This window comes from Lycorma delicatula, chromosome 1, assembly GCF_047948215.1.
Source record: "Lycorma delicatula isolate Av1 chromosome 1, ASM4794821v1, whole genome shotgun sequence".
NCBI classification, from domain to species: domain Eukaryota; kingdom Metazoa; phylum Arthropoda; class Insecta; order Hemiptera; family Fulgoridae; genus Lycorma; species Lycorma delicatula.
This window is the reverse complement of record NC_134455.1, coordinates 188,556,195-188,571,022: the sequence shown is the minus strand read 5'-3', so window position 1 is coordinate 188,571,022 and position 14,828 is coordinate 188,556,195. Positions and strand designations below refer to the sequence as shown.

The 14,828-nt window shown below is 37.4% G+C and overlaps 1 protein-coding gene across 1 annotated transcript in view; it reads right to left on the bottom strand.

Moving 5' to 3' along the window:
* RIOK2 (RIO kinase 2) overlaps positions 1-4,710 on the bottom strand; it is a 39,426-nt gene extending 34,716 nt beyond the window's left edge. The window contains exons 1-2 of the mRNA XM_075368558.1: positions 4,378-4,710; positions 1,404-1,545 (exon numbers count right to left, since the gene is read on the bottom strand). Of these exons, the coding sequence (XP_075224673.1) occupies positions 1,404-1,545; positions 4,378-4,443 (208 nt within the window). The 5' untranslated portion in view covers positions 4,444-4,710. The remainder of the gene's footprint in view (positions 1-1,403; positions 1,546-4,377) is intronic.
* Positions 4,711-14,828: the final 10,118 nt, after the last annotated feature.

Genomic DNA, 14,828 nt, shown 5'->3' with positions numbered 1-14,828 from the left:
GTGTGTGTGTGTGTGTGCGTGTGTGTGTGTGTGTGTGTGTGTGTGTGTGTGTGTGTGTGTGTGTGTGTGTATAATGGAATGAGGAATTTACAATTCGTAACTAGCCTAGTTACGAATTGTAAATATATATATATATATATATATAGTAACTAGCCCTATTATATATATATAGTAACTAGCCCTATTATATATATATATATATATATATATATATATAACAGGGCTAGTTACGAATTGTAAATTCCTCATTCCATTACACTGTTCACAACATTGTTCAGAAGTGGCTCCGTTAGCAAACCTACAAGTTACAACTACTTTACCACCAACCAAATGATCACTGCCTATGATACCGGTTTACTGCAGAGGTAACCACCATGTCAAAAACAATCCTAATTATCTTGATATATTGTTATTTAGTGATGAGGCAACCTTTCATACATGCAGGAAAGTTAACTGAACTGATACATATGTCAAATTTGCTGTATTGAAAAACCCCATACAGTAATCAATGAAAAGAACACACTGAAAACCAATGTCTGGTTACGACTACACAAAAATGGCATTCTGGAGGCCACTGTGACAGGAAAGTGTGGTGCTCCACCACACTTTCATCAAGATGTTACCATGTTCTTTCACTTTTCCTGGAAGCTGGATCAGATAAGAAGGTCCAACTGCATGGACACCTAGATCTCCAGATATCACTCCTTTGGACTTTTTTGCTTGGGGGGTTTATTCAAAGTTGTGTGTGCCAAAGAAAAGTTCAAGATTTGGATGATTTAAAACAGAACTGTTGAAGCTGTTGGTCTAATAATGCTGCAGATGCTCCTAAACACCTGGCAAGAGTTAACTTATCATCTAGATGTCTACTGAGCTGCAAAAGTGTACACACTGAACTTGATTAACCTGCATTAAAACTTTGTGGGTAGCTGTGGTTATTACTAATAAACTTATTAAAATATATTAACTGGTTCTCTTAACATAAGGTTACTTTTGAATATCTTATTCAAAAGAGCATGAGGAGTACAGCCACCCTATATGTAAGGAAACCCTTATTTAAGTGAAAGGTATTATCGTACTCCTCATACCTCAAATCAAAAAAAATCCATTTTCACTCCCCACTCCCACCACGTAACCAAAAGTAATGAAATATTTTTCTTCAAAAAGCCAATAAAAATTTTAATTTCATTTAATATAAAATTATTATTTTAGTATTAACTTATAAAACGATCTGCAACATGTTATTTTGTAACAATTAAAAGTTATTTTAACAACTCTCTTTCTTGTATATTATTAGTATTGTATAGTCACACTATAATTGTTTACATAAATAATTCACAAGTAATTGTTTACAAAGCAATTTCCTGAATAAATATATAAAAACAAACAGTTATATATACACTAACAATGTTTTCCTCTTTCATAACTGAGTAGTCGATGTTTGCAAAGTTCTCGTAATACTTTATGTACACCACCATGTCGCAAGTTAGCTATTGAAGCAGCAAGAGATGCGGGAACCAACTCATGATTTTTCATGCCCATCTCAATCTATAACAAAAAAAAATATTCTACTAAATAAACCACTGGTGTAGAACACAGAGTAAGACATACCTTACCTTAATTTTTCATCAAAGTACTTTCGCAGGTTCCTGCATCCTGTCATGATTGAAATAATTCCATTATAAACATAAATAAATCCAAACAAAATTTCATTTTGATAAACCATTAGACAAGTGTTTGAAGGAGATGGTCTTATAAAAACTGGAAAAGCACTAGTGTAAATTATACCACACAATTTTCATTATTTTTATTTTTTAATTTTTATTATGTATTAATTTTCACAGAATCCGCAAACCCTTTTCATGAAAAATTAAGGTAAGAGGTATCTTAGCTCAATATTCTGAACTGAATGGTTTATTTCATAGAATTTAAATATATATATGTACACTATTATATAAAGAGAATGAGGGTTTTTGTTTGTTTGGGATAAACAAAAAAAAAACCAATCCATCGCAACGAAATTTTTACCAATATGTTTCTTAGCATAACTGAGAAGGTTTTTAGATATATTTCATCTCAAAAAAAAAAAAAATATTTATATAGTATGTATGGAGATTTGCTGGTTGAAGCACTAACTTATGAACTGTGAGTCTCTATCGCTGGGCTAGTTGGGTTTGAACTGAATGAATTAAATCAATCAAATGAATGTTACAAAAATAACAGAATTAAATTTACATTAAATAAAATAATACTAAATAAATTTATAAAACTTCTGTTTAAAAATAATGGGCCTTCTGTGAGGACTGCGTGTGAGGTTAGAATGGTGAGGTACACAAGCCCCTTGTGGGAGGCTAGATCAATCATCACCATCAACTGGTAACAAATGGGGTGCCCCTAGGATGCACATGTGTGCATGCGTAGTACAAAGATACAAATCAGTAGTTAAGAAATTTAAGAATATATATAACACTGTATGGGGCAGAAATATGATAGTTGAGGAAGAAAGATGAGGAGAGATGATGGTGAAGGAGATGGATGTTCTGGGAAGAAGTGTGGGAGTTAAACAGTTACAACATATTTGGAATGAAGAAATCACACACAGGGTACCAGTGTCAAGTACTGTTTTGGAGGATGTCGATTTTGCACCTCTGCACAGCCATATATCAGCCTTACTTGTTCCATCCTTAGAATAGCTCCTATATTTAAAATCTTCAACACTTTTAATAATATTACCACAGACTTTTAAATCTTCCACTTTCCCCTCCCCTGCAACCATACATCTGGTCTTGTCGAAATTTATTTTCAGATCCCATTTCTCATATACTTCCACCAGCTTCCTCATCATGTATTGAATATCATAATCATCCAAAGTTATAATCACCTGATTGATAATCTGCAAACAATGGTGAATGTATATAATCATCATGCACCTCCACCTACATACCTCCAAATTTTGCTTGCCACTCCTCCAAATCTTACCAATGATTGGATGACAACCAATTACCCACGTGGACCGTACTCATCTGACCATCCAGCAAGTTTAAAATTGCATTTAGATACTTATGATGAACTGAAATGAAGTACAATACCTAAAAATAAATATTTTTTTTTAAATATCAATAATGCCAACACAAAAATGAACAGTCTATTTAACTGATTGAAAACCAAGCCAACTTAGATTTAACAGTTGCAATCTAAAATGGTTATTAATTAGTTATAACTAAGATTTTTTGAAAATTTTTAGTAAGTTGTTAACAAAGCAGTTGGTTTGTATTTATCAGCAAATAATCATCTTTCATATAACAAAATTTCAAAAGCACAATTTCCTTTTTAATTCTCAGAGTTCAAACAAAAAGTTAATTATAAGACCTAAAGATGTTGCTAAATAATCATGGAATTCTAATAAAATAAAAACAAAAAAAAAGTTGCATCACCATCAACACATGACTCTTTAGTTTAAAATGATTGATAATATAAAAACAGACCTTACTGATAAAATATGGTTAAGAAACACTATCGTATCACCAAAATATGAAGAATGCAGGCTGAAAAAAATCTTTTACTATGAATAATTCACTACATAAGATCAAAGGCTATTACACAAATATAGATGTAAATTTTATATAATATGGAAAAATGCCACATCTTACTAGGATTTGAACCTGAGATCTTACAGATGAAAGACAGAAATAATGTCACTGAGTTGTTATTGAACAGCAGAAGTTTGCTGATTAGTGAACACTTATACTAGTACATTCCTAAATTACAATCATGGACATCTTCTTTTTACAATTTTACAAAGTATTTTTTTACAATTACATATATAAGAATGATTTGTGGGAGTAAACTTCTTGAAGGCATCTATGAAACTGAAAAATAAAAAACCCGATATTCTTTAAAACAGAAAATCAACCCTAAAATCAAAAGTGACTACGAGAGGAGTAAGGTGGGTCAGAACCTTCTTCGTAGGTTACAAGCTTCAAATTTTGTGAGTAAATCTCTATACAAAACATGAATGCAGAGGTATTTAATAATTAAATGCAGTTATCACATAGATGAATGTATGCAAAGGCCCTCAAATTATTCATAATTTTTGGTAAAATAACAGGTGAATTTAATTTCTTAAATTCCACTGGTATTTAACAAATATTAATTATAAATAAACTGAGATTGTTACAAACTGTAGTTTGTACGTTAGCGACTGTCATCAAATCATGTTGCTACTGAGCTAACTAAATAAATGTCGGGTTTTAAACTGTGATATCACTCTGTAAAATATCAGTACTCATTAATATGGAGCCTGACTTTATATAGTCAGGCTAAATGTTAGCGAACTCATTTCTTGACCCCGTCCATTATGTGTAAAATCGAGCTACTTACGGCAGTCAAAACTCGGAAATCTTCTTTACTCAAATATCGTAGCATGTTAACATTTAATTTCCCCATTTCAAGTTACAACCGCAAGGCCAATCAACTAATACTAATTTCTATTCACCAAAAATCTCCTAGTCACATTTAATTCAATAACAAATTGCACACCACACGTTTTTAATCTACTCATGCACGAGGTTAACGTAACAGAATTTATTTGACGGACTCGAAGATATATCATCGAGATATTACAAGTATCTATCGATAAAATCTTTTGACAACTATCGATGTGTTATTGTGTCTGTTTTTCTGATTTCTATAAATCTGGATAGGGGATACATGGGATTGGTAAATTTAAAGCATAAACTAGCACTACAAAATGAGTAATAGACCCGATAGAACTAAATAAAATGAAATGGCGCATGCAGTTTAGTAGGGATAAACATGAGTAAAATAAGCATCCCTTCCTTACTATCACGATTATAGTCGCGCAAGCGTAAGGTAGATTTAGTTCTCAGCATTTCATTCTGTAGCGCTGGAGTGAGCTTCAATATATTGAACACTTAATTTTATTTTACGCCAGCTCTCTATCCAGTTACATACAGATTAGCGTTTCTGTTACTTGCGCTGCTGCTACAAACTTCCTATTTATTAACTGACTTCAAAGAATCTGATATGGACACCTCATAACTTCCTTGTACGCCTATTAAATTACATTTTTTTATTGAATTATTAAATCATAGGTTAATTATTATTATTAAATCAAATCAATCAATATATCTAAATTAAAAAAACGGAAATGTCGGATTAGAGCCGATGTGCCTTCCCCTTGTAAGACCCAAAAATTTCATTAATTAAAAGTTTATTTGGATATAACTCTTGAACCAATGATAATAAGTAGCACTTATGATATATTGTTGAAAATCTCTCAATGAGGACTTACTACTGCTGTTGAGAAAATATCCAAAATCCAAATTTTTTAAATTTTGGGCTATTTTTGGACACTTTTGATTTAGTCAGTTGCAATCAAAAGGGGAGCTGCACAACTAGATGTTACAACGGTCCAAAATCCAAAATTTCAACATTCTACGGCTAATCGTTTTTGAGTTATGCGAGGTAGAGACGTCACGCCGAAACTAGCCAAACTGGATAACACTCTATATGATCAAGGTAGCCAAAGCCCTCCAAGTATTTTATCCCAATTTGACTCATGTGACGTGGTTTTGCTGAAGAAGTACGATCCACGTTTGGAAATGTAAATAAATTGATTTCATCAACAAAGAAAGTGTTTCTTAAGGCACTTCTCGCAATAACTCCTATAAAAAAAACTGCCAAATGTACCTTTACCTCCCGAACCAGTGCTAACTCATGGGGAACATGGATTGAAGCTGTACTGTTTTACAATGAACATTTCGAGGCGATCAAAGGTATAGTAAACACTTCGATAGTGCAGGGGGCTATAGCAGTTTGTCAGCCCAAGGAAGCATTTAACGATTCTAGTATAAAAAAGAAATAGCTGTGATTAGCATTCATTTTCCCCACATACCAGCGAGTATTAAAAAGCTTGAAACTCAAGGTTTGGCGTTGACTGAATCTATTCAGTTAATGAATAAAATCCGCCAAATGAACTTCGCATTGTCAGCGATATTCCTGTGTAAACTTAAAGAAAAATTTGAAAACATTTTGAAAAATAACCCAGGCTTTGAACCTTTGTGTCAAATTGATAGTTTTATTAGTGGAACGGGTGAACTTTTGCCAGAAACAATAAGTGCTAACATAGTACCCAAATTCAAATACTGCCCAGTTACCAGGATGTAGAATGATACTTTTCCACTCAAAAATAATTTGAGTGATCGAAGACACAATCTTACTACCGAATATTTGGAACAGTACATGATTGCTTACGTTTACAAAAGTAACAAAATGTTAAATAATTGTTAATTATCGAATTTATCGATATGTTATTCAACTACTTATTAATTGTATGCTGATTTTGAAATAAAAAAATAAAAATTACAATTTTTTTATTATTTAAAGTTGCATATTTTTACACTTTTGATGCATATTTTAAGCATTTTTCATCTATATTTACACACACATTTCAAGCTTTTTATGTTGCATATAATCGGTCTCTATTAATAAAAGTCTACATTATCGTTGTTTAGTCTCCGTGGAAATATTCATGGCATTTCTTTATCTATTTTTCTTCCATAAGCAATCATTCCTTTTTACTTCCTTGTACGAAGTTAACGAAGTATTGTGATCGCGAAAATTTTCGGTTTTCAGATTTCAACGGAAGTATCCACTTTGACTAGTTTCGGCGTGGCGTCTGGTCTGTACGAATGGATCTCTCAAATTTATCACTCAAAAACGATTAGCCGAAGGATGTTTAAATTTTGGATTTAGGGCTTTTGTAACATCAAGTTGTGCACCTCCCATTTTGAATGCAATCGACTGAAATAAAAGTGTCCAAAAAAAAGCCCTCAGTGAGAGATTTTCAACGATATATCATAAGTGGTACTTATTTTTATTGGTTCCAAAGTTATTGCCAAATAAGATTTTAATTAAAGAAATATTTGGATCTTAGGGCAGGGACATCGGCTCGAATCGGACTTCATCTCCTATTTTTTAACTTTTTTTTTTTTTTTAATTTAAATATACTGATTTATTAATAATTATTAACTACTCACAGCAAAAAGACTTTTACGATGAATAATAATTCAATAATAAAAAAAATATTTTTTTTAAATAGAGCAGAAATATAACAGAAGTTATTAATGAAATAAAATTATGTAATTTTCATTTAAAAAAAAATGTGTATATGTAATTAATAGGCGTACAAGGAAGTCATGTGATGTCCATATCAGATTTTTTTCCTTCGCTACTTTCCTCTAAACTCAATATAAATAAATATTAAATTTACATTTAATATCTATATAAAATGGTGAAAAAGTGTATTATTCCTTGTTGAAAAATTATAACATAAATATTATTATTCAATAATAAATTCTAATTTTGCAATATTATTTAATAAATAGTCATGCAACAAGCTCCCAATCGACATCACTCTGTATGAAGCAAGTTAAATAATATAATTTTGAAATAAATAATATTCTACAATTATTATAAATACTTCTTTTAACCGAGTACTCGCAAACCTTGTCCTAATGCCAGCTTCTGTGACGCAAGTGGTGGCGTCCTGACTTTTCATCCGGGGGTCCCGGGTTTAAATCCCGGTCAGGTATGGCATTTTTAATATGCTACAAAATTCCATTCCATATCCCACGCACAAGCTTCAAGCTTATATGGCGATATCATCAAGCAGAAAAAAAATGTCTACTCGCAATAATGAAACCTATAAATTAGATAGATTACTGAACTTCATCATTTCTGTTACAGCTTTCTCATCATGTGGTCTTTTAATAACTTATTTGGGTCCAAATCAGGCAAAGCAATGCTCTGTAAAATTTTAACTTGACTAAAAGCAACATAAAAGTGCTCCTTGGCAAAATTTTCTTGCCGAGGTCTATCACTACCTTGTCAAGAGTTGTACCCTGCAGTTTGTGAACAGTTATAACCCAGCTTAAAATTGGAGGGATGATTCTGCGCCCAACATCTCCGTATCCCTTTGTCGCTTGGAATGTTGTGCAAACTGGTGAAATAACTACACAACCATCAACATTTTTCATTCTAAGACCAATAGTCTCATCATCAAATTTTTATGAGTACAGCTTCTAGTAACTCTCCTTCCTCATGTATCAAGCTGAGGCAGTCAGATCGTCGCTCTTGTGTTTCATTTGACAAAAATTTGTGTATTAAACTGACATGATGAGCTTGACTTTCCGACTTTTATTCCGTAAGAATGGAGTGTTGTATATACTCATTAGGGAGAGTCTACACTGTCGTTGTTGAGAAGCCTCTGCGGAAATATTCATGCCAATTTTTTCTCTATTTTTCCTTAAAGAATCATTTTCTTTACAACTTTCCTTTAAGCATCGCTGTATCATTTGACCAGCACGTTTAGTAGGCCTTCTTATATTTTAATTATGAGTATAATAATGTACATATATTAAATATGATATATTGTAGTTATAATATAATGTATTAAGTATAATATATATAGATAATAGATACCACTAAAAATTTGAGAACGTGAAATGGATAAGGAAGACGTATTTAAACCGTCCAGGGTGCTGGTGAGATCGCCGACACGGGGAGAGGTGTCAGTTTGACAACGAAATGGGACAGCGGCCATTGAGCCTGTTGAGAAGGAAATTAATAACTGCTGACAAAGAAAGGGGATGAATAATGCGTGAAGAGAGCGGAGAGAGATAGTCCAGAAATCCCCAAGAAGGCTCTTAAAATGGGTAAAGTGAAGGCTCTGGACTTTCCTGATCTTGTTGCCCGACTCCAGATGGTGTCTACGGAATTTGATGATGGAGTAGAAAAAACACCAGTAAGACACTCAAACGAATACAGAAAGAGTTGACTAATTTGGTCGGGGACTTCGTAGTATATCAGAAGGAGAAGCTGTCACGGGCGGATTGTGCCATTCAGACTGATAAGAAGGTTAGCCAGAGTAAGGTGTTGTAACTACTGGAAGATGGAGTGCATAATGATTACATAGATGAATTAATTATGATGCGATAGCCAAAGGGATACCCATATGACTGAGAAAAAGGAGACCTGTTTTGGTGAACCCGATGGTTATATGGCGGTCATCTTAGACCTCGCAATGTCGAAGGGTGCATTTGCAGCCTCTCTTTATAAAACGGTCCCTGTGGTTAGAGTCTGGATGACTGGGGGCAGTTGACCGCTGACCAATTGCCGGCCTTTACAGCCTCCACGAAGGAGCTTCTGGGGGAGAGTTCGGAGGGGTCGGACAGGATGATTTTTGTCCTACTTTTGGATTTCTCTATGGATGAGAGGGAAGACTCTCGCAATTGAAGAATGGTATTAGAAGCATTTTCACTAATGCGAGGAGCGATGTGGTATTTGGAGTAGAGGAGGATATGTTTGGGCGCTCGTGTAGGAAGCTGGTGGAGTACTCAACTAGGAGAATGCACTGGACCACGTATATACATATACATAGGGCTCAGCAGAAGAAAGCGGGAAGATCAGAACCTAAACCTCGAAAACGATAGTTATAAAGGCGACTGAAACGAGTCGCAGATATACTAATGTCCTGAAGGACATTAAGACTGAGGTTAAAGAGGAGTCCTTAAAGGTGCTGTCGGTCCGTAAGGACAGGAATGAGGAGGTCCTATTTCAAATAAGGAATGATGGACAGAAGGCTGATAATTTATTCACGAAAATCCAATGCCATGTGGCATGCAGTGGGTACAAGTCGCTTGGAGAAAGAAGGAGAGACTGAGGAGGGTCTGTATAAGGGATACCATGGCGTTAACATCACAAGAACAAGTTGTAAATGCTGTTGCGGAACTCATTGTGTTAGAAAAATAACGCAAGTCCTTAAACATGCGGCCTGCTTACTTTGGTACTCAGGTAGCAATCTTGATGGTGTCGAACAATCAGGCCGATATATTATTGAAGAAGGGCAGGATGCTGGTGGATTGGGTCTCCTGCAGGATGTCCCTAAGCATCGATGAGAAAACGTGCTATAAATGTTGGGACATGGGGAATATAGCTGCTAAATATCAGGGCCCCGATAGATCCCGATGCTGCTTCAATTGCGGCAAGGAGGGACACTTTAAGGTAGGATGCAGGGAACCCACAACCAGCAAGAAGTGTGATGCGGAGGGCCACCGATTTGGCAGCCCTCAATGCAAGTCATAAGAATTCTGCAACTGGACACCTGCTGTAACCCACAGCAGGCTGTGGCTGGGGATATGGGAACGGATTTGCTCCAAGTCTCTGAGCCTAATTGTCGGGCTGTTGCAGACGATAGATGGTACAAGGATCTAGATGGCACTTGTGCGGTTACTATGGTCACCAGTCGACTGGCTGTCATCAACTGGGGAAGAAGTAAGGGATTTGTATTGGCGATTGTGGCGGGGAATACATGTTATAGTTGCTACGTCTCCCCAAACATAACCCTGGGCGAATTTTCCGAGGTGACAGAGGGATTAGCCTTGGAGATTAGGAGTACGCGGGTTCCGACTATCATTAATGACAAAGAAGCGGCTCCGTAGAGCCATCAACGTGAGCAAGGCACGCTGCTGGTGAGAACTGACGGAGACCGTGGATGCAGACCCTTGGGAGCTGGGTTACAAGATAGTAACTCGGCGATTGAGGGTCCCGTGGTCAGCAGCTCCACTAGACGAGGCTAAAGCGGAGCACGTCGTTAAGATGTTGTACCCGGCCCACTCGGTCCGTACCGAGCGGGACTTCGGCGACGTGAGCAACTTCCCGCTCTTCTCGATGGAGGAACTGGAGGGAGTCCTACGGTCGCTGAAAGGCAAAAAAGCCCCTGGTCCCGACGGCATACCGATCGACGTACTCAAGTTAGCGGGGCGTTTCAGGCCCCGTCTTCTACTAGACATGTATAATGCATGTCTGAAGGCTGGGTCTTTTAGCGCCAGGTGGAATACCGCACGTCTTGCGCTAATTCCCAAAGGCAAAGAAAACCCAGAGTCGCCGTCCTCCTACCGCCCATTGTATATCCTTGACACAGCTGGGAAGGTATTGGAGAAGATGTTAAAGAAAAGATTGGTTGCGGCGATGAATGAGGCAGGTGGCCTGTCACCTAACCAGCACGGTTTTCTGGCAGGGTCGGTTGACCCTAGACGCAATTCAAGAGGTTGTTGAGGCAGTGCGGCGAGCAGAGGACCACAATCATTTTTCGCGACGTGTGGTCCTCCTCGTTACGTTGGACGTTAAAAACACTTTCAACTCCGAACGGTGGAGCGGTATGATTCGGGCTCTGGAACATTCGTTCCATGTGCCTCAATAATTCCTCAGAATGGTGGACGCATACCTGAAGAACCACAGTCTCATTTACGAGACCGCAGCAGGCTGGCGAAGGACTACGATCACGTCAGAGGCGGCACAGGGGTCAATTCTCAGCCCTGACCTTTGGAACGCCGTTGATGATAGCGTGCTGAGGCCGGAGATGCCTGAAGAATCAGTCTTGGTTGGGTACGCTGACGACGTTTCGCTATTTGTCGCAGATCGCGACGTGAAGCGCGCTCAACTGAGGCTCAGTCGAGCCTCAGTACAACAGTAGGTGCCTGGCTGGACGACCATGGATTGTCTCTAGCCCTCAGCAAAACGGAGATCGTGGTTCTAACGAAGAAGCGTATCGATATTCTTTTCTTCCTGTGGGTCGGGGTAGAGGTTGTCGAGACCAAGCCGGCCGCAAAGTACCCCGGTTGAAAGCAGACTGGAAATTCAGCTTTGCTGAGTAGCTTTGTAGAGCCGCCGACAAAGCTGCGAGAGCCGTAGCTTCTCTCAGCCGGCTCATGGTGAATGTCGGCGGACCGAAGGCCATCAGACGGCGATTTCTGATGTCCACGGAGCATTCCATCCTGTTATGGTCGGAATTGTTGGCCCAGGCATTAAGAGTTGCAAGAAACCGGAAGCGGCTCGCGCAGATGCAACGAGTCGCTTCCGCGTTTCGGACGGTCACCGAGCCTGCAGTACTTGTGATTGCCGGCGTCATACACATTGCTATTTTGGCAAGGGAGCGCCAGGTGATCTACGGGCAGGCGAAGACCGGGAGACCATTGCCAACGAGGAATGCACTCTCACGTTCCTCGCATGGCAAGAGACCTGGGACCACGAGACCAGAGGACGATGGGCCGCAAGGCTTATCCCTCTGGCCAGACCGTGGACGGAGCGACGGCATGGAGAGGTGGAGTACTACATAACCCAATTTTTAACGGATCACGGGGACTTCCGCGCTTACCTCCATGTCACAGGGAAAGCGCCGTCTCCCGACTGTCTCTATTGCCCCGGTGTACGGGACGACGCTGAGCACACCTTTTTCAAATGTGAGACATTTGAGAGACATCGAGAGACAATAGAGGCGGATCTCAGAGCACTGAGTCCCCACAACGTGGTTGCGATGATGCTCCGTGACGTGAGCATCTGGGAAAATGTAGCCCAATTCGTCGGCAACATTCTCAGGGCCAAAAAGGTTGACCTGGATAGTCCTGAAAATTAGGCTAGTATAAAATTATGCTAATCTAATAGTCTAGAAAATTATGCTAATCAGGCTAGTATAGGAGGACTCGACCGGAAGTAATGGGTCAACGTTCTGGTTCCGGTTAATGAAGTAACAGTTTCGAGTACTGGTAGGAAGGGGGATGGCTTTAGTTGGTAGTCTGCTGATAGTGATTGGATAATACCATCAGCGGGAGCCCGCCACACCGTGCAAAAATGCATTTCCACCTACCTAAGCAAAAAAAAAAATTATTATTATTTAGTATATAATAGTTTATTATATTATCACTTTAGTATTATTTTCCTGTCTGTCTTAGCATGATAATACATGTTTTAGTCTGTTTATCTAATGGTTTTTGATTCAAATTCAAACGTCAGTTACAGATTGAGGTATTAGTTTTGGTTTTTTTTTTTTGTCTTCAGTCATTTGATTGGTTTGATGCAGCTCTCCAAGATTCCCTATCTAGTGCTAGTCGTTTCATTTCTAGAGGGTTTCACCCTCTACATCCTACATCCCTAACAATTTGTTTTACATATTCCAAACGTGACCCCCTACACAATTTTTTCCTTCTACCTGTCCTTCCAATATTAAAGCGACTATTCCAGGATGCCTTAGTATGTGGCCTATAAGTCAGTCTCTTCTTTTAACTATATTTTTCCAAATGCTTCTTTCTTCATCTATTTGCCGCAATACATCTTCATTTGTCACTTTATCCACCCATCTGATTTTTAACATTCACCTATAGCACCACATTTCAATAGCTTTTAATCTTTTCTTCTCAGATACTCCGATTGTCCAAGTTTCACTTCCATATAAAGCGACACTCCAAACATATACTTTCAGAAATCTTTTCCTGACATTTAAATTAATTTTTGATGTAAACAAATTATATTTCTTACTGAAGGCTCGTTTCGCTTGTACTATTCGGCATTTTATATCGCTCCTGCTTCGTCCATCTTTAGTAATTCTACTTCCCAAATAACAAAATTCTTCTACCTCCATAATCTTTTCTCCTCCTATTTTCACATTCAGTGGTCCATCTTTGTTATTTCTATTACATTTCATTACTTTTGTTTTGTTCTTGTTTATTTTCATGCGATAGTTCTTGCGTAGGACTTCATCTATGCCGTTCATTGTTTCTTCTAAATCCTTTTTACTCTCGGTAAGAATTACTATATCATCAGCAAATCGTAGCATCTTTATCTTTTCACCTTGTACTGTTACTCCGAATCTAAATCGTTCTTTAACATCATTAACTGCTACTTCCATGTAAAGATTAAAAAGTAACGGAGATAGGGAACATCCTTGTCTAACTCCCTTTCTTATTACGGCTTCTTTCTTATGTTCTTCAATTGTTACTGTTGCTGTTTGGTTCCTGTATATGTTAGCAATTGTTCTTCTATCTCTGTATTTGAACCCTAATTTTTTTTAAAATGCTGAACATTTTATTCCAGTCTACATTATCGAATGCCTTTTCTAGGTCTATAAACGCCAAGTATGTTGGTTTGTTTTTCTTTAATCTTCCTTCTACTATTAATCTGAGGCCTAAAATTGCTTCCCTTGTCGCTATACTTTTCCTAAAACCAAACTGGTCTTCTAACACTTATCCCACTCTCTTCTCAATTCCTCTGTACAGAATTCTAGTTAAGATTTTTGATGCATAAGTAGTTAAGCTAATTGTTTTGCATTCTTCACATTTATATGCTTCTACTTTCTTAGGTATCCATGACAATAACACTCTTTTTGAAGTCTGATGGAACTTCTTCCCCTTTTTTTGTAAATATTACATACCAGTTTGCATAATCCTTTGCTTCCTCACCTACACTGTGCAGTAATTCTGCAGGTATCCTTTATATCCTAGGAGCCTTTCTGCCAATCAAATCTTTTAATGATCTATTAGATTCAGATCTCAGTATTGTTTCTCCCATTTCACCCTCCTCAACTTCCTCTTCTTCCTCTATAACATCATTTTCTAATTCATTTCCTCTGTATAACTCTTCAACATATTCCACCCATTTATCGACTTTACCTTTCGTATTATATATTAGTGTACCATCTTTGTTTAACACATTATTAGATTTTAATTTATGTACCCCAAAATTTTTCTTAACTTTCCTGTATGCTCCGTCTATTTTACCAATGTTCATTTCTCTTTCCACTTCTGAACACTTTTCTTTAATCCACTCTTCTTTCGCCAGTTTGCACTTCCTGTCTACAGCATCTCTTAATTGCCGATAGTTCCTTATCACTAGCATTCTTATATTTTCTACGTTCATCCATCAGCTGCAATATATCGTCTGAAACCCAAGGTTTTCTACCAGTTCTCTTTATTCTG